Below are 25,348 nucleotides of genomic sequence, written 5' to 3'. Positions count from 1 at the left end.
AAATGGAGAGGCAGCTGGTGAACAAATCCACAATGCAAAAAGTGGTGTTTTCAATCGATAAGGTCCCGTTCACACCATTTTGCTGGGAAACGCATACATTTAGCTCAAAGCGCATAATGCATTTTTTGCCACATTTTTAATGTTTCTTGATAATGTAACGCAATGCAAGCTGCATCTTATGTGCGTTTAGTACCTTGGAAAATGGCCTTGTGACTTGCAACATGCACCAATTAATGACCGTGGTTGAAATACATACTGAAATTGTAACCTGCTTTAACTATAAAAGGTAACATTTGATTTTAGCTCTCACTTAATGACAGTTATACCTTCTAATAGCGAGGCCTCTATATAGTGGCATATGTAGTGGAGGACTTGCTTACTGTGTACATACTGACCTCCCAAGACTTATGGACACTTTTAGGGAAAGATGAGATGCCCTCATGTATGAGCAGGTGCACTTGGCTATATCCACCCTTCAGTTGGAGGAAAATGCCTGGACTGGATTGGTTTCCCAATAACTGCCTCATTGAAAGCTGCACTACATATAATTAACACTTTCTCCCAGATTAGTAAACTAGGTGGTGTTATTTTCTTAGCCCCTCCCATCCTAATCTGGATATGAATAACCTGCTTTTCTATTTTAGAAATACTCTGGTTCCCCTACCGAAATCAGTCTACCAAACTGGACTGGCTGATTAGGCTTCTATGGTACTCTGAATAATTTTGGTATCAGGGGCTCCAAGTCCCACCCAGCTGAAAACTTATTTTGGTATGGCATAATGCCAGACCAAACCACCATTCGCCCGCGGTGTAGTGGTCCTGAAGCATATTATTTCAGGAGAGAGGCTGATAGGGTTTTCTGACCTTAGGACTAAGTATCTTTCCACCAGTATGCCCTTTTAGGTATTTTCTGTTGAAACACGGTCCAAGCACAATTTCCTACTTTTCTTATGGAGTATGACCCCATTTGGGAGGCTGCTCACCTTGAGCATGCTGGGGAAAGTTATCCTCTCTGTACCTTAGACTCTGCCTTGCTGATGGCACCAAGTCAACCCAAGCCATTATTTTACGCATAGGATTTTAGCTGGCGATAGGTTCATGTAGCATAAATTTCTCCACAGGGCCCATTTTAGCCTGCAATGGTTGGCTGCCTTTTTATACTCTGCAAATCTTTGCTGCACATGCTGCCATTTGTATGTTCCTTCCGACATATGGCAAGGACATAACCCCTCAAATTAGGTCCCTCGGGAAGGCAGTAGTAGCTGAACTTAATAGAATTCGTTACTGAACCCTGAGCTTGGACACAAAGGGGCTCTTGCTGGGTATCGTAGATGAGGTAACTGGGTCTGTATGGTAAATTGTTTATCCTTTATGCTTTGTATGCTTATTTAAGATTGTTCTTGGAGTGAAAATTACCTCACCATCCTAATTGGTCTTCATGGTGTGCCGCTATTGGATAATGCTTTACCGAAGTACAAGTTAACCTACGCAAGCAGGAACTGTCCAAAATTGTTTGATAAGATTTGGTCCACCTGGATTGACTCTTGGGGTTTCAGTCAATCCCCTTAGATAGGGCAGTGGGACTATGTAGGCCCTTTCCTCATACTGGACATTGTGTTATTCCTCCGTTCACGTTCTTTCCTTCCCCTTATGTGCATCTCTTTCCTGCATTCCCCTTTTCCTGCTCCTTCCTCATGCAGCTTTGAGAATGCCCTGATGCCACTTAACCTTCCATGCAGATTGACATTTTTCCTTCTAGGCTTGTTTAATGCTGTTGGCTACAATTTTGCTTCTGACATTTATATTGGAATAAAAGCTATAATTTAATGGACTACATACAAAAGTATTTTGTATGTAGTCCATTAGGACACTATACAGTGAGGGGAAAGTATTTGATCCCCTGCTGATTTTGTACATTTGCCCACTGACAAACGATCAGTCTGTAATTTTAATGGTAGGTTTATTAGAGAGTATAAAGAGAACAAAAATATTCAGAAACATTTCAAAACAGTAAATTGATTTGCATTTTAATGAGTGAAATAAGTATTTGATCCCCATCAGCAAGATTTCTGGCTCCCAAGTGTCCATACAGGTAACGAGCTGAGATTTGGTGCACTAGAGAAGAGTGCACTGAAGAGTCCTCCTAATCTCAGTTTCTTACCTGTATAAAAGACACCTGTCCACAGAAGTAATCAGATTCCAATCTCTCCACCATGGCCAAAACCAAAGCGCTGTCCAAGGATGTCAAGGGCAAGATCGTAGACCTACAAAATGCTGTAATGGGCTACAAGACCATCGCCAAGCAACTTGGTGACAGGGTGACAACAGTTGGTGCAATTATTCGCAAATGGAAGAAACACAATCAATCTCCCTTGTTCTGTGGCTCAATGCAAGATCTCAACTGGAGTTTCAATGATCATGGAGAACGGCTAGGAATCAGCCCAGAACTACACAGGAGAATCTTGTCAATGATCTCAAGGCAGCTGGGACCATAGTCACCAAGAAAACAATTGGTAACACGCCGCCGCAAGGGAATGAAATCCTGAAGCGCCCACAAGGTCCCCCTGCTCAAGAAATCACGTCTGAAGTTTGCCAACAGAGGAGAACTGGGTAAAAGCGTTGTGGTCAGAGGAGATCAAAATCAAGCTCTTTAGCATCAGCTCAACTCGCCGTGTTTAGAGAAGCAATGCGCCTATGACCCCAAGAACACCAACCCCACTGTCAAACATAGAGGTGGCAACATTAAGCTTTGGGGGTGTTTTTCTGCTAAGGGGACAGGACAACTTCACAGCATTAAAGGGACCATGGACAGGGCCATGTACCATCAAATCTTGGGTGAGAACCTCCTTCCCTTAGCCAGGGCATTGAAAATGGTTCGTGGATGGGTATTCCAGCATGACAATGACCCAAAACACACGGCCAAGGCAACAAAGGAGTGGCTCAAAAAGAAGCACATTAAGGTCCTGGAGTGGCCTAGCCAGTCTCCAGACCTTAATCCCATAGAAAATATGTGGAGGAAGCTGAAGGTTCGTTACCAAACAGCCTAATGACTTGGAGAGGATCTGCAAAGTGGGACAAAAGCCCCCCTGAGATGTGTGCAAACCTGGTGGCCAACTACAAGAAATGTCTGACCTCCGATTTGCCAAAAAGGGTGTTGTCACCAAGTATTAAGTCATGTTTTGCGAAGGGGTCAAGTACTTAATTCACTCATTAAAATGCAAATCAATTTATAACTTTTTAAAATGTGTTTTTCACAATTTTTTGTTATTCTGTCTCTCACCGTTAAAATAAACCTACCATTAAATTTATAGACTGATCATTTCTCATTGTGCAAACTTAAAAAATCAGCAGGGGATCAAATATTCTCCCCCCCCCCCCCCTTTTCACTGTACATGTTTACCTACATTAGTGTTTCCCTTGTTCACCTGTATGTATGCTGCATTGCTTGTACTGCATTGTACTTTTCAATAAACTATTTCTATCAGTTAAAAGAAACCCCTTGTAAATGACAAAATGATACAGAAATTTTTGAAAAAGTACAAATAAGACATGTGCACACTGAAATATTTAGTTTCGGAATTTAGTTTTCGTCCAAAAAATAAATTTCGTTACTCCCGAAATTCGTTATTTTGTTTTGTTAAAAAAATGAATTTGTTCAAAAATCTGAATTAAGGTCAAATCTCTCATTGAAGGCTTACGTTGTCTGTCAAATGTTCTAAGAAAATTTGATGGAATAGCTTGTAGGCGGAAGATTCAAGGGAGCAGCTAAACTGTACGACAATGCAATTGTATATTTCCGGTCGTATGTTCTGCCTACAAGCTATAGTAGAATTCTAAAGTTGTATGACACTAGCAATAATTATATTTATTTATGAGTCAACATTAGAATTCTTCAATAGCCTATGGGCGGAGCATTTGACCATAAATATCCACTTGCGACTGCTTCGTCGAATCTTCATATCGAATCTTTCCTCTCTATGTCGAATAATCTTGGACGAACAGAGTTACTGTAGGTTAGGCACATTCGACCTTTTCTGCTATTGTCTCTATAATGTCAAATCTTTCTATGTAGAATAATCTTGGACTAAGAGCTAAGGTTAGGCACATTCGACCACAGGTTCAATGGACACAGATCGCCATTGTCAGCGTCATGTCGAATCTCTTATCTATATCGAACTGTTGTCACAATGAAAATAAAGCATTTGTTTATGCCAGATCTTTTGTTTTTTGGATTCTGCACATTTGTTATCGTTTGTTAAAACGATAACAAATACCCAAAATTCGGACGAAAATGAATGTCTGAATGTATGTATGAATGAATGCACATGTCTACAAATAAGTGCCATTTTGTATTTACAGTGTGGGAATAACTTCATAACCAACATACTTTTCTCTTCTAGGAAAAACATTAGTAATACTCATTGCAGTAAATCTGATTTAAATGTTTCTCTGTAACATTGTGCGACCTTGTAAAGACTATGGGAGAAGTCACGCTGTTGATCTTCGAGTTTGTATTTAATGACCTTTATTTCACAAGCAGTATAAATATTTGGATGATTCAACCAAACTAGTCAGCAAAGCATTTTAAACATGTGCAAATGCAATATGTAGACATCTGACCCAAAAGGCTATGGTATAGACCCAAGGTATTATATACCTGTTAATGCCAGCGCTAAAAAGCCTTCAATGCAATTACTCCTTTAACATGTTTACGCACACAGGGAAAATAGTTTCATTTGTTTTTATTTGTATATGTCAAAATACACTTTTCTCAAAAGACTAGGTTTGTTACGAGTTTCATGCAGATACACAGCCTGCTCATTACCACCAATAAAATCACTGTAGCACAGTATCCAATCTGTTTAGATAAAGAATAAATAAACTAAATATAAAATACTAAATTAGACATATTTAATCATTCTTCACAGACACCCAAACTTTGCCAAGTATAACCCATAATTTAAGCAATCTAGCATTTCCACAATCGTGCAGCTTCGTCCGCTGTACAGTTCTTTTTTACGTGCATCCTCAAGATGCAAATCTTTAAGACCCTCACATACACAATAAATGAACAGCAACAGCCCACAATTATCTTTGTACCTTAAAAAGTCAAGAATCCTGAGGTTGGCAGTAAGAGCAAGACAATGTATCTTCATAAAACTTAGAAACCAAAACAAAAGGACATCAAGTCTGGATAATCAAAAACCCCCAAAAATAGGCAGTAGATCACAATGACCTTTTCTTGTAAATTAAAGGGGTACAAATTCACATTTAATATAGTATACATTATAGTCAACAATACAATAGCTGCTGAAAGCTTTACAATTTACAACTTTGTTTTAATGACCAAGCTGTTTCAGTGGATTAGATAATTAATGTGCCATTGTTACGCTGTCATTCTCATAGGTCAGTGAAAATATAAAAGCTCTTTTAAAAAAAAAAAAAAAAAAAAAAAAAGCAGCAACTCTCACTTAGCTGTATACACATACATATTTATAATATTTGTTACTTTCTGCAAAAAGGCCACTGAAATGTAGAAAATAGATATGACGCGGTGGTATTAAATTACATGCCTTCTGACATGGTAACAGTGCATTTACACAAGAGAGTGCATGTTAGAATTCTAAGTGACTTCACTCTGACTAGCACAAATGATATTGACAGCACTCAAAAGAAACATGAAATGTAGTGAAATAATAACAGTTTTAATAGTTGTGACTTAAAAAGAAAAATAACAAAATCAGAATATTTTACAGTTATAACTAAAGTCACGCCTCCATAAAATAGACATTATACCATAAAATGACCGAACTTTATTAAGATCACTTACTACTTAGGAATAATCTAACCTTGAGTAACAGACATTGCTGACAAGGAGGTGGATCTGAGCATGCCACACAGTGGTTTCGGAACGATACAGCTTCTCCATATATACCAATATATAGATATAAGCTAGCATATCTATATACCTTTGTATATACACGCACACAAATATATACACATGCAAAAAAAAAAAAAAAAATCAGTATCTGCTAAAAATGAGTGTGGAGGCTATAGTACTGAACATCTCATTCAAACCTTATAAAAGTGATGGCTAGAAAGGAAAGGTTTTACCTTCTTTTCCAGAGCTTAGCTTAGCACAGGTGGTAAATGCAATTCCCCCACTAATGTCTGAGTAGTCAAATAAGTCATTAAAAGTGATTTCCTAATGATCAAACTTGTATATTTTGTAAACCTATACATTAGGCCTGGTCAACCTGTAACTTCCTGTTGCTGACATCACAGTAAGCTGTCAGTACAACATCAGCATGACCATTACAGGCTACATACAGTACTTCAATAAGTGGTCTACAAACTATATAAAGGAACTGCTGGCACTCACCGACTTAAAATTTTTAAGAGAATGTTATATAAAAGTAAAAATAAAGTGAACTGAAAGATTTCATGTGTGGCACAACATAAACTGTGTGGTAACTTGTCTGTGGTAGCAGAAAGCTTTTTGATAGCAAAAAGGCATATGTACAACTAAGGCTTACTGGTTAAATATAGGAGGCTTCTGGCCTTGAACACTTTTCTTGCACTTTGTAACTGTAAACAAGAATTCATAGTCACTTTCTCTCCTCAGCAGCCGCACTTTAATACAAAATCTTTTTTGTACAAAATGAAGGAAAAAAAAAAAAAAAAAGAGGGAGTTTGGCAGGATTTCTGAACATTACAGTTGCCAAGGAATTTTCCCCCATGTATCCAGTGACTGCCACGTTATGGTCCACTGGAGTTACATATGTGCAATGCCATTAAACTGCTGCTGTGGTAAAAACCATTTTCTATTTGGAAAGCTTGCTTATAACTCTGATTAAGGCTCCATTTTCATCTTTTAGCCTCTGGTTGTCTGCTTTCAGGTCAGGTAACATCTGTTTGGAGAAAGAAAAAACGATTGCTGTTTAGAATACATTAATTGAAAATCACTTTGAAGTCTCAAATCTAAACAGCCAAATGTACAGGCTTCCAAGTTTCCAGGTAGCGGGCAATTTAGCAAAAACTGTGCATAAAATCCTATACTATGGAACTGTGTATTTGCAGGGAGGAATACCTGCATATAGAATTCAAATTAAACCATATTGTCACTTTAGGACATAATAGTACTGCGGTGCAGTATCCAGTATTAGCAAAACGAACATGTAGACAGGAGGAGGATACTACAAATCCCTGGATTTATGCATAACATGATAAAATGGAACCTTTTTTTAAGCTCAGGAAAAGCTGTACATGATATCAGGTGACAAAACTAGATGGTGTTAATGCACAGAAACATTTCCACAACCATTAGCATCAAGCCTTATAATACATGCTTAAAGCCTTATATCTCCTTCCAAAAGAAAATATAATATACATCCAGTCATGCTGAGTTGGGTTGTTCCCAAAATGGGAGTAGATTTTTGGCCAGTTCCTGCTGAATCATCCAAAATCCATTCTATGGGTGGCCCTGTTGGAACCACCAAGGTTGACAAAGGTCTATTTTTCAATCGATCTTTGTTGAAGGAGTGGAGGAGATCCAGTCATGGTTTGTGTATTCTGACAGAGGTGCCTGTTGTCAGCTGCAGATTAGACCATCTATCCTGTTTTAGTGACAAGCGAGTGATTTCCCTCATTCAACCAGCATGGCTGAACAAGTAATCTTAATGTGTATGGTCAGCCAAAAGGGGTTGTGAAGACTCGTTTTAAAACAAAAAAAAAAAACAAAAATAAAAAAAAAATGTCATACTTGCCGTCACTGTTCAGTTTGTTTTGCATATAGTGGCCCAGGCTCTCCTCTTCTGGGGTCCTTCAGAATGCATACCCTCTTTCCGCAAAGCCTGTGACAGACAGTGGGGAGGGGGGGGAGAGATCCTCTCCCTGAACCCGCTGTCACATTTTGTGAATGAATAGACTACAAGCACTGGTCACCCATTGCTGACAACTTGCAGCTCTCAAAGAACTGTGAGGGTGGCTGCAGATAAACTGGTAAAACTTAAGTAGGAGGATTTGTTTCATATCTGTGCATCACCTTAAGTGAGTAACTTCACTGGGTATATGTAAGGATTTACAATCACTTTAAATATTGAATGTAATGGAAGTTCCCTTAAAGCTCGATATCAGGTAAATATATAATCCCCAACTAATGCCATTATGAATACAATAAGAGGAAATTAAAACATAGAATTTTTTTTTAAATGCAAAAAGTATAAACCCCTTAATAAGTCTTGATAATCAGCCTTCTGTAATCCTCTGTACAGCAGCACTTAAACTACTGTGTTTCCCCGGAAATAAGACCTAGGGCAATACAAGCCCTACCCTGAAAAGAAGACCTAGTTTAAAATGCATGTACAATCCTATAATCCTTTCTATTACAGTAGTATATAATGTACGTCGTGTGCGTTTCTGTAATATAATTGCGGGGAAGAGAGCTCTGGCGGGTTACTGGAGTGCAGAGCGACGTTATAACGAAGGTATTTGGCACAATTATATTACACATTGTACATTATATACTACTGTAATAGAGTGTATTATATGATTTTACAAGCATTTTACACTGGGGATTACTGGCAGGCTGGGAGAGATGGGAGAGAAGACAACACATTACATGGCAAGACCTCCCACGAAAAATAGCCCTACTTTGGCTTTTGTTGGCAAAATGAATAGAAGACCCGGGCTTATTTTTGGGGAAACACTGTAGTTTGAGGGAAGGTCAGCACACTGAGACACCAAAGTCTGAAGCAATGCAGTTTTGTGCCCAGTGACCATACTGAAAAAAGGAGAGAGCAGACTGAGCAGAGGCGATTCAGTTCGCATTGTGCGCTATACAAGTATTTCATTCATTCATTCAGCAGTATTTCTTTTACAACACACCTCAATATGCTGTTCATTCTTCCAAACTTCAATTTTTCACCACTAAGACATTTTAACATCCGCTCAAACATGAACACTTGGGCTCCAAATCTAGGTTATAAATCTAAACTTAGAAACCTCCACCATTTAGCTCAACTGTACTCAATAACTGGGTCAGTCACTCAGTCTATCGGTTTTAATTCAAATGTTTGTATCCACCTCCCATCCCCAAAAACTCAAGCCATTCTGCCTCTAAATTTTCATCACTTGTCCATAAAAACTTTGGGTGCTCTCAGGACAGATGCATTAGATTGACATTAACACAAGGAAAAAAGACAGCCTTCTGTGTTCTTAGTTGAGGGCAAGAAAGGTGGCATATTTCTAACTGTGTTAAAAGTGGAAGGTGCTCTGCCTGGGACAAATCTCTGGCAACTAGATTTTGTGGGGGGTTTTTTTTTTACCCTATTTTTGTGGCCACACCACAGTATCTCACAAAAAAAAAAGGTAAAGTAACAGGGCAGCTGGGCAGGGCTGGCAAAAGTTACATAGTAAGGTTGAATAAAGACACCAGTCCATCCAGTTCAACCCGAGCGTCTACAGTTGTCCCTATCCCTGTGCATTGTGTCTCATTAAGATGCTCATATATTAGATTATTTAAGGTACCCACATAGCGCAGTCAATTTACGCACCACTCCACACTCGCATCGGTCTCTACCCTCAAGGATCCCACAAATCCAAGCTTAAGTGCTACCCACTACAGCACTGTACCGCCCAAGGTAACAGGTCAAGTTTCGAAAGCAGGACCACTGTGTACGCAAGAGATTTTGCTTCATTTTACTTAATGCATGGACATAAAAATATTGGAGATCTGTAACATCATATCATACTTAACCACTCAAGGACCAAGCTTTTTCTAGCACTTTGTTTACATGTAAATCTTATTTTTTTTGCTAGAAAGTTACTTAGAAACCCCAAACATATATATTTTTTTTAAAGCAAAGGCCCTAAAGTATAAATTGGTGGGTTTTGCCATTTGTGTATGTCACACAGCATTTTGCGCAGTGGTTTTTCAAATGCAAGTTTTTGAAGGAAAAAAAACAAAAAAAAAAAAAAAAAAAAACACACACATTTTTGAAATTTTATTGCAAAAAAAAAAAAAATCTAACCCAATTTTTTCTGTAAAATATAAAAGATGTTACACTGAGTAAATACCAAACATGTCATGCTTTAAAAATGCACACGCCTGTGCAGAGGCGACAAACTACATCAATTTTACTATCCATAGGCGATGCTTTAAAAGCCTAATGGGTTAATTTCCTCTTTGTTTCCCTGCAAAGGCAAAGCATATTGGGTTACTAAGCATTATGCACTGTGTCAATTACCTGACACTAGAGCCTGCGACGTCCGCAATTTCCTCGCCGGCTGGAAGCGTCCATCTTCCTTCCGGGGGCACGGACTCTGGCTCAGATTGTCCGGAGTCGTGTGACGTCACTCCCACGCGGGAGCCGCCAGTCACGGCATGTCGTTTAGAAGGGTCGTGCCGTTTTCATTAAAGTGTGCATGCGTCGAATACATCGGCGCATGCGCAGAAGGAATCCTCGTACGGGGAATTGTAAATATCTGCTAAACCATGTAGGTTTAGGATATTTTTACAGCACCTACAGGTAAGCCTTAATCTAGGCTTACCTGTAGGTGAAAGTGTGTTTAAAGTGGTTGTAAACCCTTACATCACATGCCAGCAACTTAATACTTTTAGGCATTTAGATGTGGTGAAGACGACTTGCTGAAGGGGATTTAACTGTGAATGTGGCATGGTTGTTTATGCCAGATGGGCTGGTATGAGTATTTCAAAAACTGCTGATCTACTCGGATTTCCAAGCACAACCATCTCTACAGTTTACAAATAATAGTCCCAAAGATAAAATATCCAGTGAGTGGCAGTTGTGTGGAGGAAAATGCCTTGTTGATGTCAGAGCAGAACCAAGGTATGCAGAGTGCCATCTCTGAACACACAGCACATCGAATGTTGAAGTGGATGGTCTATAGCAGAAGACCACACCGGGTGCTACTCCTGTCCGTTAAGAACAGGAAACTGAGGCTACAATTCGCACAGGCACACCAAAATTGGAATAGAAGATTGGAAATAGTGCCTGGTCTGATGAGTCGATTTCAGTTGCATCATTCAGACAATAGGGTCAGAGTTTGGTGCAAACATGAAAGCATGGATCCATCCTGCCTTGTATAAACGGTTCAGGCAGGTGGTGGTGGTGTAATGGTGTTGGGATATTTTCTTGGCACACTGTGCACCCCTTAATACCTATTGAGCAATCGTTTAAATGCCACAGCCTACCCAAGTATTGTTGGTGACCGTGTTCATCCCTTTATGACTACAGTGCACCCATCTTCTGATGGCTACTACCACCAGTATAATGTACCATGTCACAAAGGGCAAATAATCTGACTTGTTTCTTGAAAATTACAATGAGTTCACTGTACTCCAATAGCCTCCACAGTCACCAGATCTAATTATCCCTGTCTGTATTGGATCTCTCCACTCCCACAGGCTTTGCTTGAAGCAGCAGGAACCACTGGTTTCTTTTAGATTCTGTGATGCGGGGGCAGCGTTGCACTATGGATGCAGGCACAATAAAAAGCAGCTTTCTTCAGTGGCGTGCCAAGAGGAGAAGCAAGGAGGGCTGGTAGGAGACCTAAGCGGAGGATTGGGGCCCCTATGTGCAATTCTACTGCACAGGAAAGTATGTGTTTGTTGGTTACTTTTTTTTTTTAAAATAGACTTTACAATCACTTTAATCCTGGATGCCGCACGTGTGTTCCTGTGTTTGTGCTGGAAGCATGCGTGATAATGCACTCCCAGCAGTGAGACCAAGCAGCTCCAAGGTCTCATACTAACCAGAACTACTGGTGGCGGCTGGGGGGTAAAACTTATACTTACCTAGGCAGACCAGGTACCTGTCAAAAACAGGAAGAAATGTGAACTGCTTTAAAACAATCTGTATGAATATAGATGCGTAAAAGTCAGTGTGCACTGTTACCAATATACACATAGGCGCAAGTACAGAGCAGGATTTCATCAAGCTATAGGCAACCATTGCAGGAAAGGTCTCTGAAAGTGTATGTAAACTCAGTGACCTTCTCTTATTTGATACCTTGCAGTCTGCTCATGAGCTTTTATCTTTCATTTAGGCTGGGTTCACACTTGCGAATTATGGCAGACACGTCGGACAATTTTGACACATTTTTGGGACGATTGGCATTTTTACAGCGATCAGTGCTATAAAAATGCATCAATTACTGTAAAATTGTCACTGGCAGTAAAGGGGTTAACCACTAGGGGGAGATCAAGGGGTTAATGTTCTAACTAAAGGGGGAGGGGACTATCTAGTGGAGATGACAGATCGCTGTTCATACTCTGTATGAACAATCTGTTCTCCCCTCAGAGAACCGGGATCTGTGCGTTTACACACACACACAGATCCCGGTTCTCCGTGTGCCCCAAGCAATCAGCTGTGGGCGAGCGGAGGGCTTGTGCAGGCCCCTAGTGGTCAAAGATAAAAGCGACAACAGTGTACTACTCTGGAGAAGTGATCAGAGTTTTTATTTTTTTTTAACACATCAGGATCGTTTATACCAGTGAATTTCTTTGGTATAAAAAAACATTTTTACTGAATGAAATTGATTTTTTCAGTGTGTGTTGTGATTAGCAACAGCTAATCACATGGTACAGATGAGCTGTGATTGGCCCCATCTGTACCATGCGATCACTGACCAACCACAGCTAGAAGTATCGGGCATTGTATAACTAATCAATCTGCACAATCCAACAAACTTAGACTTATCGGTGACGGTATTTCTAAGAGCCTTTCAGGACAATCCTGGAGAGAGCACAGCCGCCCTCTTCCACCATGGCTTCAGTTATTGTAGCCCCCGACATACTGGAAAACAAGAGCACAGGAGCACAGGAAACCACACACAACCATGATAGATACTTAAACATTTCTAAGTTAAAAAGGGAAGGAAATAGCAGTTGTCCTGAAAGGCTCTTAGAAATACCGTCACCGGTAAGTCTAAGTATTTCTCAAATTGCCTTTCAGGACAACCCTGGAGAGGATAGCCGAGAAACTTACCCTAGGGTGGGACTACTGCCTGCAGCACCTTCCTACCGAAGGCTTGATCTGCAGCTGACAGTGTGAACGGCGTAGCACCGGCCCTTTCAGCCCAGGAAACTGCTGTAGATCTAGTAGAGTGGGCCACAACCCGAGGGTGGCATTTCTCCCTTGGCTTCATAGGCTTCCGAGATTGCCCATCTGAGCCACCTGCCCAGAGTGCTCTTAAAGGCTTTCTCCCCTTTATGAGAACCTGTAAAGATCATGAACAGGGCATTGGATCTTCTAAATTCCCTGGTGATGGAGAGATATTGAAGACACCTCCTCACTTCCAGAGTATGGAATGCTTCACCCGCATTGGCCGGAGTCGAAGAAAGTGTAGGCAGCACAATTTCCTGAGAATGGTGGAAGTTCGAGGAGACTTTGGGTAGGAAACCTGGGTCTGTGCAAAGAACCACTCTAGTGGGAAAAACTTTGAGAAAAGGTTCCGAAACTGCTAAGACCTGCAGCTCGCCGACTCTTCTTGCCGACGTAATGGCTACTAAGAAGATTGTTTTGAGAACTAAACTTTTCAATGAAGCCTCATGCAAGGATTCAAACGATGCCTTCGTGAGACCCTGTAAAACAATAGATAAGTCCCAACTGGGAAAATTATTGAGGGGCACTGGCCTATTCCGTGCCATGGCCCTGCAAAATCTTGACATTTTGGTTTCTTTTGATAAAGTCCTTTAAAAAAACAAATAAAAAAAAACAAAGAGCCGCCACGTGTGTCTAAGGTGCTGGCTGCCAGTCCTTTCTCCGTTCCTCCATGGAGAAACTCAAGTACTGAAACGACCCTATCTACCTGAAAGCCCTTAACCAAACAATAGGAATTGACCTTCTTCCAAACCTTCAGCTCTAGTCACGTCCTTCATGCTGGAGAGTAAGGTCTTTATTACTCTCTCTGATGAGCCCTTGGCCCTTAGGTCATCTTCTTCAAAAGCCAGGCAGTTAGTTGCAGTCTGTCCGCCTCTGGATGGACCACTGATCCCCGAGTTAGAATGTCCTTCCTGAATGGCAGTTTCCAGGGTGGTTCTTCTGCCAGATTTAGCAAGATTGCAAACCAAGGTCTTTTCGGCCAAAATGGCGTGATTAAGATCATGTTGGTCCTTTCCTCTCGGAATTTCCTTAATAACAACAGAACTGGAGGAAATGGGGGAAAAGGCATAACACAGCCGGAAATGCCATGGATGAGCCAGAGCATCTATGAATGAATGAATAGGGTGACTTGTCTAGCGCTACCTATGCGAACTGAATCGCCTCAGGGCGCTTTCTTGCCACCAGTCCATCTGCAGCTTTTTACGTGGTCCTTTAACCTGTAGGGCCCCGACATACAACATTGACATACACATATTGTGACCAATTTTTTTGGACAGGGTCTAATTAACCTACCAGCATGTGTAGGGCTAGCCTAGGGCTTAATCTTCTCGGTGAAGAGAAAAGAACCTGCGTACTTTCGAATTTTGTTGGCTAGCAAACAGGTCCACCTGGGAGGACCCCCACTCCTCGGATATCATTAGGAAGATTTCCTGGTTCAGGCTCCACTCTGCCTCTGCCAACCTCCTTCTGCTGAGTAGGTTCGCCAACAGACTGAGAACCTTTTAGGTGGATCACCGTTAGAGAGGCCACATGCTGTTCTGTCCAGGCGAAAAGCTGATTGGCAAGACCCAAAAGACTCTTGCTCCTGGTTCCTCCTTGTTTGAGGACATAAGCCACTGCTGTCGTATTGTCTGACAGGACCTGAACATGCTGTCCCTGATGAAAAGCTAGCAGGCCCAGAAAGATGGCTTTTAGCCCTCGCCAGTTTGAAGACCTCTGGGCTTCTGCCTTGGACCAAGTCCCTTGTGCAGTCAGACCATCTAGGTGGGCTCCCCAGAACCCAGGAACTTGCATCTGTCAGATGCTTGCCTATTGGAAAAACTCAGGAGAGGCCTTTAGACTGACCGAATTCCTCCACCACCACAGTGCTTGTTTCACTCGTGAGGAGAGCCTGATCTGTTTCTCCAGTGAAACCTAATGTGACCAGTTCTGTAAGACGGTCCACTGAAGTGGTCTGGAACGAAACCTGGCCCACTGAACTGCCGGGATTGAAGCCGTAAAAAGTCCTAGCACCGCCATAGCTGACCGGACTGAGATTGTACAGTTCGTTTGAATCTGTTTCACTGATCCGCAGATTTTTTTTAATTTTGCCTGTGGTAAGACGACTTTCTGAAGGACCGAATTGATTACATAGGCCAAAAATACCACCTCCTGGCTTGGACTCAGGCTTGACTTCTCCAAGTTGAGTAGCCAACCCAGCTCCCTGAGGTGCGTCTGATATCTGAAGATCTGCCAAAAGCAGTTCCTTGGAATCTGCAAAGAATAGCAGGTCATCTAGGTATGGGACTATGGAAATTCCCCTGAGCTTCAATGGCTCCAGAGCTTCCGCCATAACTTTTGTGAAAATCCTGGGGGAGGACGAGAGCCCGAAAGGCAGGGCCCTGAACTGCAAGTGCCAGATTGATGTTCCCAGGTTGACTGCCAGACAAAGGAAACGATGGGAGGCTTGGGCAATCGGGACGTGTAAGTATGCAACCCTCAGGTCTAAGGAAGCCATGCAGCAATTTGGGGATAACAGCTTGGTTATTGAGTGTATTGTATCCATGTGAAAATGCTTGTATCGGATTGATCTGTTCAATATTTTCAAATTTACGTTCAACCAATCCTTCCCTGAAGGTTTTTTCACCAGAAAGATGTGTGAACAAAATCCTTTACCCTCCTGGGACTTCGGGACCTGTACCACTACCTCCTGCTGGATCAGCTCCTGTAATAGGTTCATCTTTGCGGAGGCCTTTTCTTGGTCCTTTGGGAGGGCCGTAACGTAAAACCTGCCACACAGCCTAATCTTTGAGGCTGTCACCCGACCAGGTCTTTAGCTAGACCACCCTTCTGGCCGAATTCACCCATGTGAGAACCTGGCTGCCATCTTAATAGACTCAGCTGAAGCATCAGCCATGTATTTTACCACCTTTAAGATCAACGGAAAGGATTCTAATAAAAAATTTATGTTCCTGCCTCAACACGGCTCTTTAGCTTTTCTATCCAGGACTCCAAATTTCTCGCTACTACTGTAGATGCCATCGCTGGTTTGAGGCTGGCAGATGCCGAATCCCACGCTTTCATCAAGAGGGAATCGGCCCTCTTATCCATAGTGTCTTTGAGTACCCCCACATCTTCGAACGCCAGATCTGTTCAGTGTGAGACTTGTGAAAAAGCAGCATCAACCCTTGACTTTTTATTCCACACTTCCGATTCTGTTGTCGTCAAAGGGAAAACGCCTTTTAAGGGTTTTGGAAAGCAAAGGGCCCCTTCTCTGTATCTTTCCATTCCCTCTTGACCATGTCCGACAATACTCTATGGACTGGGAACACCTTGCCTTTGGTGTCATCCAGGCCTTGGTACATCCTGTCGTGGACTGACAACTGGACCTTTTCCTCCTGAATATCCAGAGTCATATAAATCCCTTTCAAAAGCTCGTCCACTTCCTCTAAGGACAGTTCGTACCTCGAACTACGTCTGTCATCATCCTTCTCTTCGTCTGAATCCCTGAAGGAAGAGTGCTTGTCCCCTTGTCCTCTGACTCCACAACCTCCACTAGCTTGGAGGTAGATGCCCTGGGACTAAGTGGTGGTGGAGGTGGAGTTTGCCGACTCCCAGACTAGCCAGGGGTATTCTGAACCAGTAACCTTGCCATCTCGTGTACTGAAGAAAATAGGTCTTTGTAATGCTGCAAGGTTTCTTCCTCCACTAGGTCCTTGATGCATGATCTGCACAAGGTTTTTTGCCATGATTCTCACAGTGGATTTTTGCATGAAGGGCACTTCTTCCCTGGGTTTAAGGGTTTTACTTTAATCAAACTTTTCCTGCAACGAAATAAGAAAAAGAAAAAAAAAAAAAAAAAAAGGGGGGGGGGGGTCTCCTTACTGTAGATCCATTAAGAGGTAGACACCTGAAAGAAACCAAACCACCAGGCAAAAATTCCACCACCAATGCTACAGGGTCCGAGAGAAGAAACCTCTGACCCCTGTAGGAGCAGGCCCCCCTCTAGGGAGGACACCCAAGAAACAAAGAAAACACAGCCCATAAGGAGAAGAATAAAGGCACCGCTGTGCCCCTCTTACCTGGGCCTGCCAGGTGCTTAAGGTGCCTGCCTCCACCCTCACTGATGGCCTCTCCTCCATTCTGCAGAGATCACAGCGGGATTTTATTAATTTTCCTGGGATCAGCGTCCTCTGCCGACCCGGAAGCGGAAACAACGGCCTACGGATATGCACCCCTGGCCTTTGCATTCCGGGTGACCGGAACGACTCGTCGCACCTCCCGGAACAGGAAGCCGCGTCACTGGCTGCCACACCATCCGCCCGCCAGCAAAAAAAACCCGGAAGCTACCTTAGCGCGAACTGCCGCCACTCTGCTCCCTGTGCGCCCTGCAAACAGAGCCTGTGTTATGCTGACGCCTCGACTCCCTGTCGGCCACCGCTCTGAGCATGGGAAAAGCTGGGGGGCTACAGAACACCTTCCGAATGTACCGGGAGGGTGCTGGGATGGCCCCCACAAACAAGCCGGGAGGTAAGCCTTGGTCCCCCACCCTGGAGAGAGCGCAAAACCCCCCCTTTCTGGTTTTCACAGGTGCTTCCACCATGGCAGAGGAAACACAATAACTGAAGCCATGGTGGAAGATGAGGGATTTAAAGATTGGCAGGTGTTTCCTGAAGGAAGGGGCGGAGCTGCACTATCTCCAGGGTTGAACTGAAAGGCGATTTGAGAAAATATGTCAAATTAAATTATAAAGGCCTCATTACCACGTACATTTTTTACAGCCACTTTTTTTTTAAATTTTTTGCAGCTTAAAAATGCCTCTCCATGTTAGTCTATGGCCCCATGCCCACCATGGCGTTTGTGAGCTGTAAGTGGAATAGACGTTTTTAAGCTCCAAAAAAACCCCAGAACCAGTGCGTTCTGAGGCTTCAGTGCTAAAAACGCGATTTAACGGGGTTTACCGCTGTATACACAGCGTTATGCACCATCACGCGTTTGTCTATTCAAAATCAATGGTTCCCTATGGGAGCCGATTGACTTGAAGAGACGTCTGACCAGAAGTCGGATCAAGATGATCCAACTTGCGGTGCAACTTGTGTGCTGAGAATCTTAAAGGGGAACCCTGACAAAATTTTACCTGAGCTGGAGAGGGGAAAAGATCCAGCAAAAGAGCAGAAGATGGCGGAGAAGGACCGGAAAAGAGCTGGAGAGGGGAGAAGAACCAGCAAAAAAGAAGATAGTGGAGAAGAGCTAGAGGGGGGAAAAGACCCAGCAAAAGAGCAGAAGATGGTGGAGAAGAGCCAGAGCTGCGTCACAGCCGGTGACAGATTGGGCTGCACATGAGGCCCATTTTGGGAGGATGTCATGCGACGTTGTACGGGCAAGGAGAAATGCCCTGCCAAGCCTATTGTCAATTGGGGTTAAAAATAAACAGCTCCCATATAAATCATTAAAAAAAAAAAAAGCATGGGATATACGTATCCCAGGCAGAGTACCTACCAGTCCATCAGCTAAAATGCAGTTGACAACTGTTCTTGCTCAACACAGTAGGTTTGGTTGTGTTATGCATCGCCAAGACTGACATCAGTCTTATTTGACTCATGTCTGCTTGGACCGGAAATTAGATTTGGAGCACAAAGTGTAGTGCTGTAGGGCTTGAAGATAATGATGGCTGGCTGAGGTCTTTAGGAGACATGAGCATAACTGATGAAAACTTGTATATGATTGAGATTCTGAGCCTGAGAGAGTAGCATGTTGAGGCAATGTTAAAATACACGTAGACCCCTTTCACGCCACACCGCCCATTGCGTCGGCGGTAAAATTCCGCTATTTTTAGCGGCGTTTTACCGCCAGAATTGCGGCGGATTTGTGGTGCATTTCGGCCGCTAGCGGGGTGCTTTTACCCCCCGCTAGTGGCCGCGAAAGAGTTAAAACCGCCAGCAATAGCGGTGTTTTGCCGGCGGTATTACAGCGCTGCCCCATTGATTTCAATGGGGAGCAGCAATGGAGGAGCGGTAAACACACCGCTCCTTCACCGCTCCAAAGAAGCTGCTGGCAGGACTTTTTTCTATCCTGCCAGCGCACCGCTGTAGTGTGAAAGCCCGAGGGGCTTTCACACTACATACAATGGTGCAGCTTCTTTAAGGCAGATTGGAGGCGCTATTTCTAACGCTATAGCGCCTGCAAAACGCCCTGGTGTGTAAGGGGTCGTAATGTATGACTGGTGATATAACGTCCCAAACGGCAGGCTTTAGTATATGCTGTCTGCAAGGGTGTCTGAAGCACAAGAATGTCTGACTATAACTTGAAAGGAACAGTTCGTTGTCTCAAATTTGACTGGAGCTTTAACCACTTCCAGACCAGCCCACGCCGATATATGTCAGCACTTTGAAGAGTTATATTGTTATGGCAGCAGTTATCTACCATAACCCCGATTTCCTCTTCAGTGAGCGGTCCGGTTTCCGATAAAAGTATTTTCTGTGGCGGATTCGCCACTTTTAATCGGCAGCGGGAAAGGGGCACTCCCACAGCTCCCTGCCGCTTACCATAGCGGCGGAGGTGATAGTGTCCTCTTCCTGGCTTGGTATGGAGACAAGTGAGGGGAAGATGGCCTCAAAACATGCAACCTGTAGAATTTTTTTTAAATGCCGCCAATGTAGATTAAGGGTAAAAATTTGCCGCCATTTCACGAGCGGGTGCAATTTTGAAGCGTGACATGTCGGGTATCAATTTACTTGGTGTAATATTATCCTCCATTTCTCTAGGGTGTTAGAAAAAGAATGTATAATATTTTGGGGGTTCTAGCAAAAAAAAAAAAAACATTTTTAACTTGCAAACAAATCTCAGAAAGAGAATCAGTCCTAAAGTGGTTGTAAACCTAGTTGCACAACTTTTACCTACAGGTAAGCCTATAATAAGGCTCACCTGTAGGTACTGCAAATCTCTCCTAAACCGTGCAGGTTTAGGAGAGATTTACCATATGCGCTTGTGCACAAAAGGGTCGTTTCTAAGGGCTCATGCAGTGACTGGCGGCTCTTGCGCAGGAGTGACGTCACGCAACTCCAGCCAATCAGAGCAATAGTCCACGGACCCGGATAGTAAGGGGTGACGATGGATGCAGCCACCAGCAGGGACATTGTGGGCTTCGCTTGCAGGTAACTGCCACATAATGGGCTAGTATGCGATGCATACTAGCCCATTAAGCTTTTACCTTGAAGAGTAAAAAAGAGGAAGTAAAACCCATCAGAGTTTACTTCCTCTAACTCAAGCATTTTGGAATTGAAAACAAAAAACAACAAAACAAGGCAACACAGACATCTAAATGGTCAAAATACTTAGTAGCAATTCTAGACCCCGATGTTCATTACCAACAAACATACTTAATTCCTAAAACCCCTTTATTACCAAACTGTTTGGTTTCTTTAAGAGATGCAATATGTTTGTCTAACAAAAACGGGGCAATTTTTTTTCTTTTTTTTTCTTTTTTTAAGAGACACCTCAGGATGAGGACACCTACAAAAACACAAAGTACTACTTGCTCAAGTTTCCAGCACCCCATATCCTGTTGTGAGTATCCTGGACACATGAAGGAGTTTTTACTTATGCAAGAAAGAAGCACACACTACGTGGTTTTTAATTTATTAAACAGTGGATTGTAAAGACACTTGCGGCACTGGGCTAGAGTCTGACTAGAGAGTATCTTCTTTACAAGACTGAGGATTAGATAGGATTTTGATTCAAATGAGGGGAAATGATCAAAGCTGAGCGTTTGCGCTGGGGATCATTACTTCAAACATTAAGCACTGCATGCAAAAAGCCACACTAATTATCAAGCAAATCCCCAGGCATACTTATGCACTAACAGCAGATCATATCAATGCATTGGCTCAAACAGGGCACCTGCCTGACTAGTGATAGGAGAAGGAATTACAAGTCCACAGACTGTAGCTGCCTACAGGACTCTGAGAGCTTGCCAACAACTCTGGTCAAAGCTCTGTTTTCAGCCATCAATCGTTCATTTAACTGCCTCAAAGTATGTATCTGTTTTACTTGATGGAGGTTCTGCAAATGTAAACAGACATGGCATAAGTGAAAAGTTTATAAAGAATAAAACAGGAAAATCAAGGATGTATATCAAAAAGTTTTTTTATACATATCATAAAATCATTTTCTTGCAGTCCACTGAAGGACAAAACTTGAGGAAATTGGTGAAAACCTAGATTTGTACTGTTGTCTACAGGAGAAATGGGTACTAGGCCCATTAACTGAACACCCCCTTGAGTCTATAACCCCCTCTCATCTGACTAATTGCAGCAAACCACTCAGATAGCATATGAGGGAAGGGAGCAGTGTACCTCAATGAACTCCAAGAAAGGGATTTTACAGTGACCATTTTCTCTGTCATCTGTTGAGGGACACAGTTTGATGAAACTTTTAAATGTCCAAAAGGAGTTCAAACTAAGGAGTGGGCACATCAAAACAAAAGGCATAACTACACCCCACACCACCTCCAAGAAGAAAAGAAAAAAAAAAAAAAAAAAAAAAAAAAAAAAAAAAGAGGGGGGGGGGGGGGGCAAAGGCCATTAAAAAGGAGTTATAGTATGCATTAAGAGAATATTCTGTGTGCAGCAAACCCCTAATACTTACCCTGAGCCCCCTCTCTTATCCAGCGACATGACTGCCATTCTGGACTCTCCCCCCTGACTGGCTGAGAGACAGGGCGGGGTGGGGCTGAACCAGGGCTCCATGTCTAATGGACACACAGAGCTGCGGATTGGCTCAGGTGTCCCCACATCAAGCTGCTTGCTGTGGGGGCACTTGACAGGAGGGAGGGGCCAGGAGCACCGAAGAGGGACATGAGGAGGAGGATTGGGGCTGCTCTGTGAAAAAAACATTTCACAGAGCAGGTATGCATTTTTTTTTTAAAGAAAAAAAAAAAGACATTAGTAATCACTTTAAATATAATACACCAACCTTAACCCCTTCCCGCCGAGCGTACGCAGATGTGCGTACACGGCTTCCGGGGGGTATACCAGGATGATGCCCGCACCTGCAGGCATCATCCCAGTACCGTTTTTTACAGTGAGCGGAGGAGCGGGAGGGGACATCCCCCCTCCCACCACTGCTCCCGTTCAATAGGGAGCACCGTTTCAAAATCCGATGCCTCCAGCTGCTGGGGAGGAACTGGAACGAAGGCTTACCTGTAGGTAAAAAAAAAATAGCTCCTAAACCTGTATGGTTTAGGAGATATTCCCCTTGCAATGCGCCACGGACTACAGCTGCGCATGCACACAGGGAATTCTCGGCTGAAAGTCCGGCAGACGCCAGGCCCTGCCGGAAAGCATGCGCGGGCATGACGATATCGCGGATCCGGCCACTCACAGCGCAGGAGCCGCGATACCCAGAAGACATGCCAAGGGAACATGTCAGCTCCCTTGGCGTGGATGGGGCCAGATGGCAGGGGCTCGTTCTAAGGTATTTCATAATGAGCTAGTATGTGATGCATACTAACTCATTATGCCTTTTCCTTAGCAGGTCAAAAAAAAAAAAAAAAAAAAAAAAAAACTTCAGCGGGTTTACTCCCGCTTTAACTACTTTCAGACTGCCCGTCATCGTATGTCGGCTGTTTGAAGTGGAATACCATTGGTATGGCAGCAGCTAGCTGCCATAACCCTGGTATTCTCTTTAACAGCAGGCTGTCAGCTTTCGGATAAAAGTGGCCTCTGCAGCAGATTCGCCACAAGATCACTTTTAAATCGGGGTGGGAGAGACATTGTGTTCTCTCCCCTCAACAGCTTGGAGCCAAGTGAGGGAAAGATAGCCCCCGCTCGGCTCCATACCATTGGATGGCAGAAGCAACTTCAAACGTCACTTCCGCCAAATGGTCAGATGGGGAAAATGTATTTATTTTACATTTTAGTGCAATTGTGAGATCTGAGGTATTTTTGACTCCAGATCTCACATTAAAGAGATCCTGTCATGCTTTATTTTCTATTACAAGGGATGTTTGAATACTTAAAAAAATAAAATAAAAAGAACAGTGTAAAAATAAAAAGTCAAATAGGGAAAATAAAATGAATGCGCCGAGCTCGTGCGCAGAAGCGAGCGCATATGTAAGTAGCGCACGCATATGAAAAGATTATTTAAACCACACGTGAGGTATCGGCGCGATCGTTAGAGTGAGAGAAATACTTCCATCACTAGACCTCCTATTAACTCAAAACTGGTAACCTTTAGAAATTTTTAAACGTTGCCTATGGAGATTTTTAGGGGGTCAAAGTTTCGACATTCCAGGTGACAGAGTGACATGTTGGGTATCAATTTACTTGGGGTAACATTATCTTTCACAATATGAAAAAGTTGAGCTAACTTTACAGCTGTCTTATTTTTTTAATTTAAAAAAAAAGTGTATTTTTTCTCAAAAAAATTGCGCTTGTAAGGCCGCTGCACAAATATGGTGTGACATAGTATTGCAACGACCACCATTTTATTCTCTAGGGTGTCTGGAAAAAATATATGTTTGGGGGTTCTAGGTAATTTTCTAGCAAAAAGACCAAGTAGTTAAAGCACTGGAATAATTTTGATGGTTCAACCTCAAGCAACACCTAACAAAGATGGCACCTCATCCCTGAAAGTTTGAAACATGAATCAAAGGACAGGAAGGGAAATTAGGGATTTTTGCGGTGCTAATTAACAAAATACAATTAATTGAAGTACAAAGTTAGTAGTACAAAAATTTATTAAGTTTGAGCTTAAAATCAGTAGCAATATATGCTTAAAAGATTCAGAATAATGCAATACAGTGGTTGTTCTCGTCAAGCACACATAGTCCCGACATGTTTCGCATTAGATTGCTTCTTCAGGGGATGTGTGAAAGTTTGAACAAGATCTAAACCGAAAATACAAAGTACAAAATAATAATAAAGTATGTCACAACATTCGTAAATGCAGAAATAGAGGGGAAGGGGAAAGGGGGAGGGGAAACAACAGACACACACACATCAAACCCACCTTTAACCACTACGTTGGTGGTAAAGTAGTGGGATTGTCCACCTCGGGGGTTAGCCACAGCAGTGCTGAATCGCAGGGGGCTAAAAAGCCAACCCAAGAAAACTGATAAAAAAAGGAATATATAGTATGACCAAATTTGAAATTTTGGGATGATTTAAAGTTCTTTGAGTACCTAGCTTAATTTCAAGGTTGCTAAAATAAAACAACCTTTTGGGGGTGAAGGACCCTCTAAAGTATAAAAATTGAGAAAAAATAGTACAAGGATGTATTTTAGTTTCAAATGTATTACTTACGTAGGTTGGATAATTGTAAGCAGTGGGGACGCTCGCATTTTGAGAAGAAATCTTTTTGAGCAATCAGGGAGACACACCTGCATAGAAATACCAGCTGGGTGGCCAATCAAGGAAAAAACAAAACGAAGATAAGAAAAATTAAAAAAAAAAAAAAAAAAAAAAAAAAATGTATCTCAAAAGGGTGGTGTGTACATCATAAACTGAGTGTTATACAGACACCAACCCTCAGGCATATAGATATACCCAGAGAGTTAAACATTCGCATCCCAAGGCATAGAATTTAAAGCCAGGGAGTTAATGCAAGCATATAAAAAGGGACATAGACAGTAGCCTAGGTCCAAAGGGTTGAAACACCGGCAGAGAGATACGTGAACGTTTTCAAGTGAAAAAAAGACCGATCGAATAAATGTTTAAGAATATAACAATAAGCTTACCGAAAAGTACAGAGTCTGAACGATCAAGCGTCACCCTTGGCTGCAACCCGCAACGGAATGACGATATTACGAAGGCTTATAAAATAAAAAGGGCATATAAAAAGCCTTCGTAATATCGTCATTCCGTTGCGGGTTGCAGCCAAGGGTGACGCTTGATCGTTCAGACTCTGTACTTTTCGGTAAGCTTATTGTTATATTCTTAAACATTTATTCGATCGGTCTTTTTTCACTTGAAAACGTTCACGTATCTCTCTGCCGGTGTTTCAACCCTTTGGACCTAGGCTACTGTCTATGTCCCTTTTTATATGCTTGCATTAACTCCCTGGCTTTAAATTCTATGCCTTGGGATGCGAATGTTTAACTCTCTGGGTATATCTATATGCCTGAGGGTTGGTGTCTGTATAACACTCAGTTTATGATGTACACACCACCCTTTTGAGATACATTTTTTTTTTTTTTTTATTTATTTTTTAATTTTAATTTTTCTTATCTTCGTTTTGTTTTT

The 25,348-nt window shown here is 42.4% G+C and overlaps 1 protein-coding gene across 4 annotated transcripts in view; it reads right to left on the bottom strand.

The window, feature by feature from the left end:
* Positions 1-4,727: 4,727 nt before the first annotated feature.
* The window catches only part of PPP1R12A (protein phosphatase 1 regulatory subunit 12A), a 228,630-nt gene continuing 208,009 nt past the window's right edge, over positions 4,728-25,348 (bottom strand). For all 4 annotated transcript variants that reach the window (XM_077473604.1, XM_077473602.1, XM_077473605.1 and 1 more), the window contains one exon: positions 4,728-6,911. In XM_077473604.1, coding sequence (XP_077329730.1) covers positions 6,825-6,911 — 87 coding nt within the window. In that variant the 3' untranslated portion in view covers positions 4,728-6,824. The remainder of the gene's footprint in view (positions 6,912-25,348) is intronic.

This window comes from Lithobates pipiens, unplaced genomic scaffold, assembly GCF_037356315.1.
Source record: "Lithobates pipiens isolate NorthernLeopardFrog02 unplaced genomic scaffold, aLitPip1_a1.2 Scaffold_8, whole genome shotgun sequence".
NCBI classification, from domain to species: Eukaryota; Metazoa; Chordata; class Amphibia; order Anura; family Ranidae; genus Lithobates; species Lithobates pipiens.
This window is presented reverse-complemented; position numbering and strand designations above follow the sequence as displayed.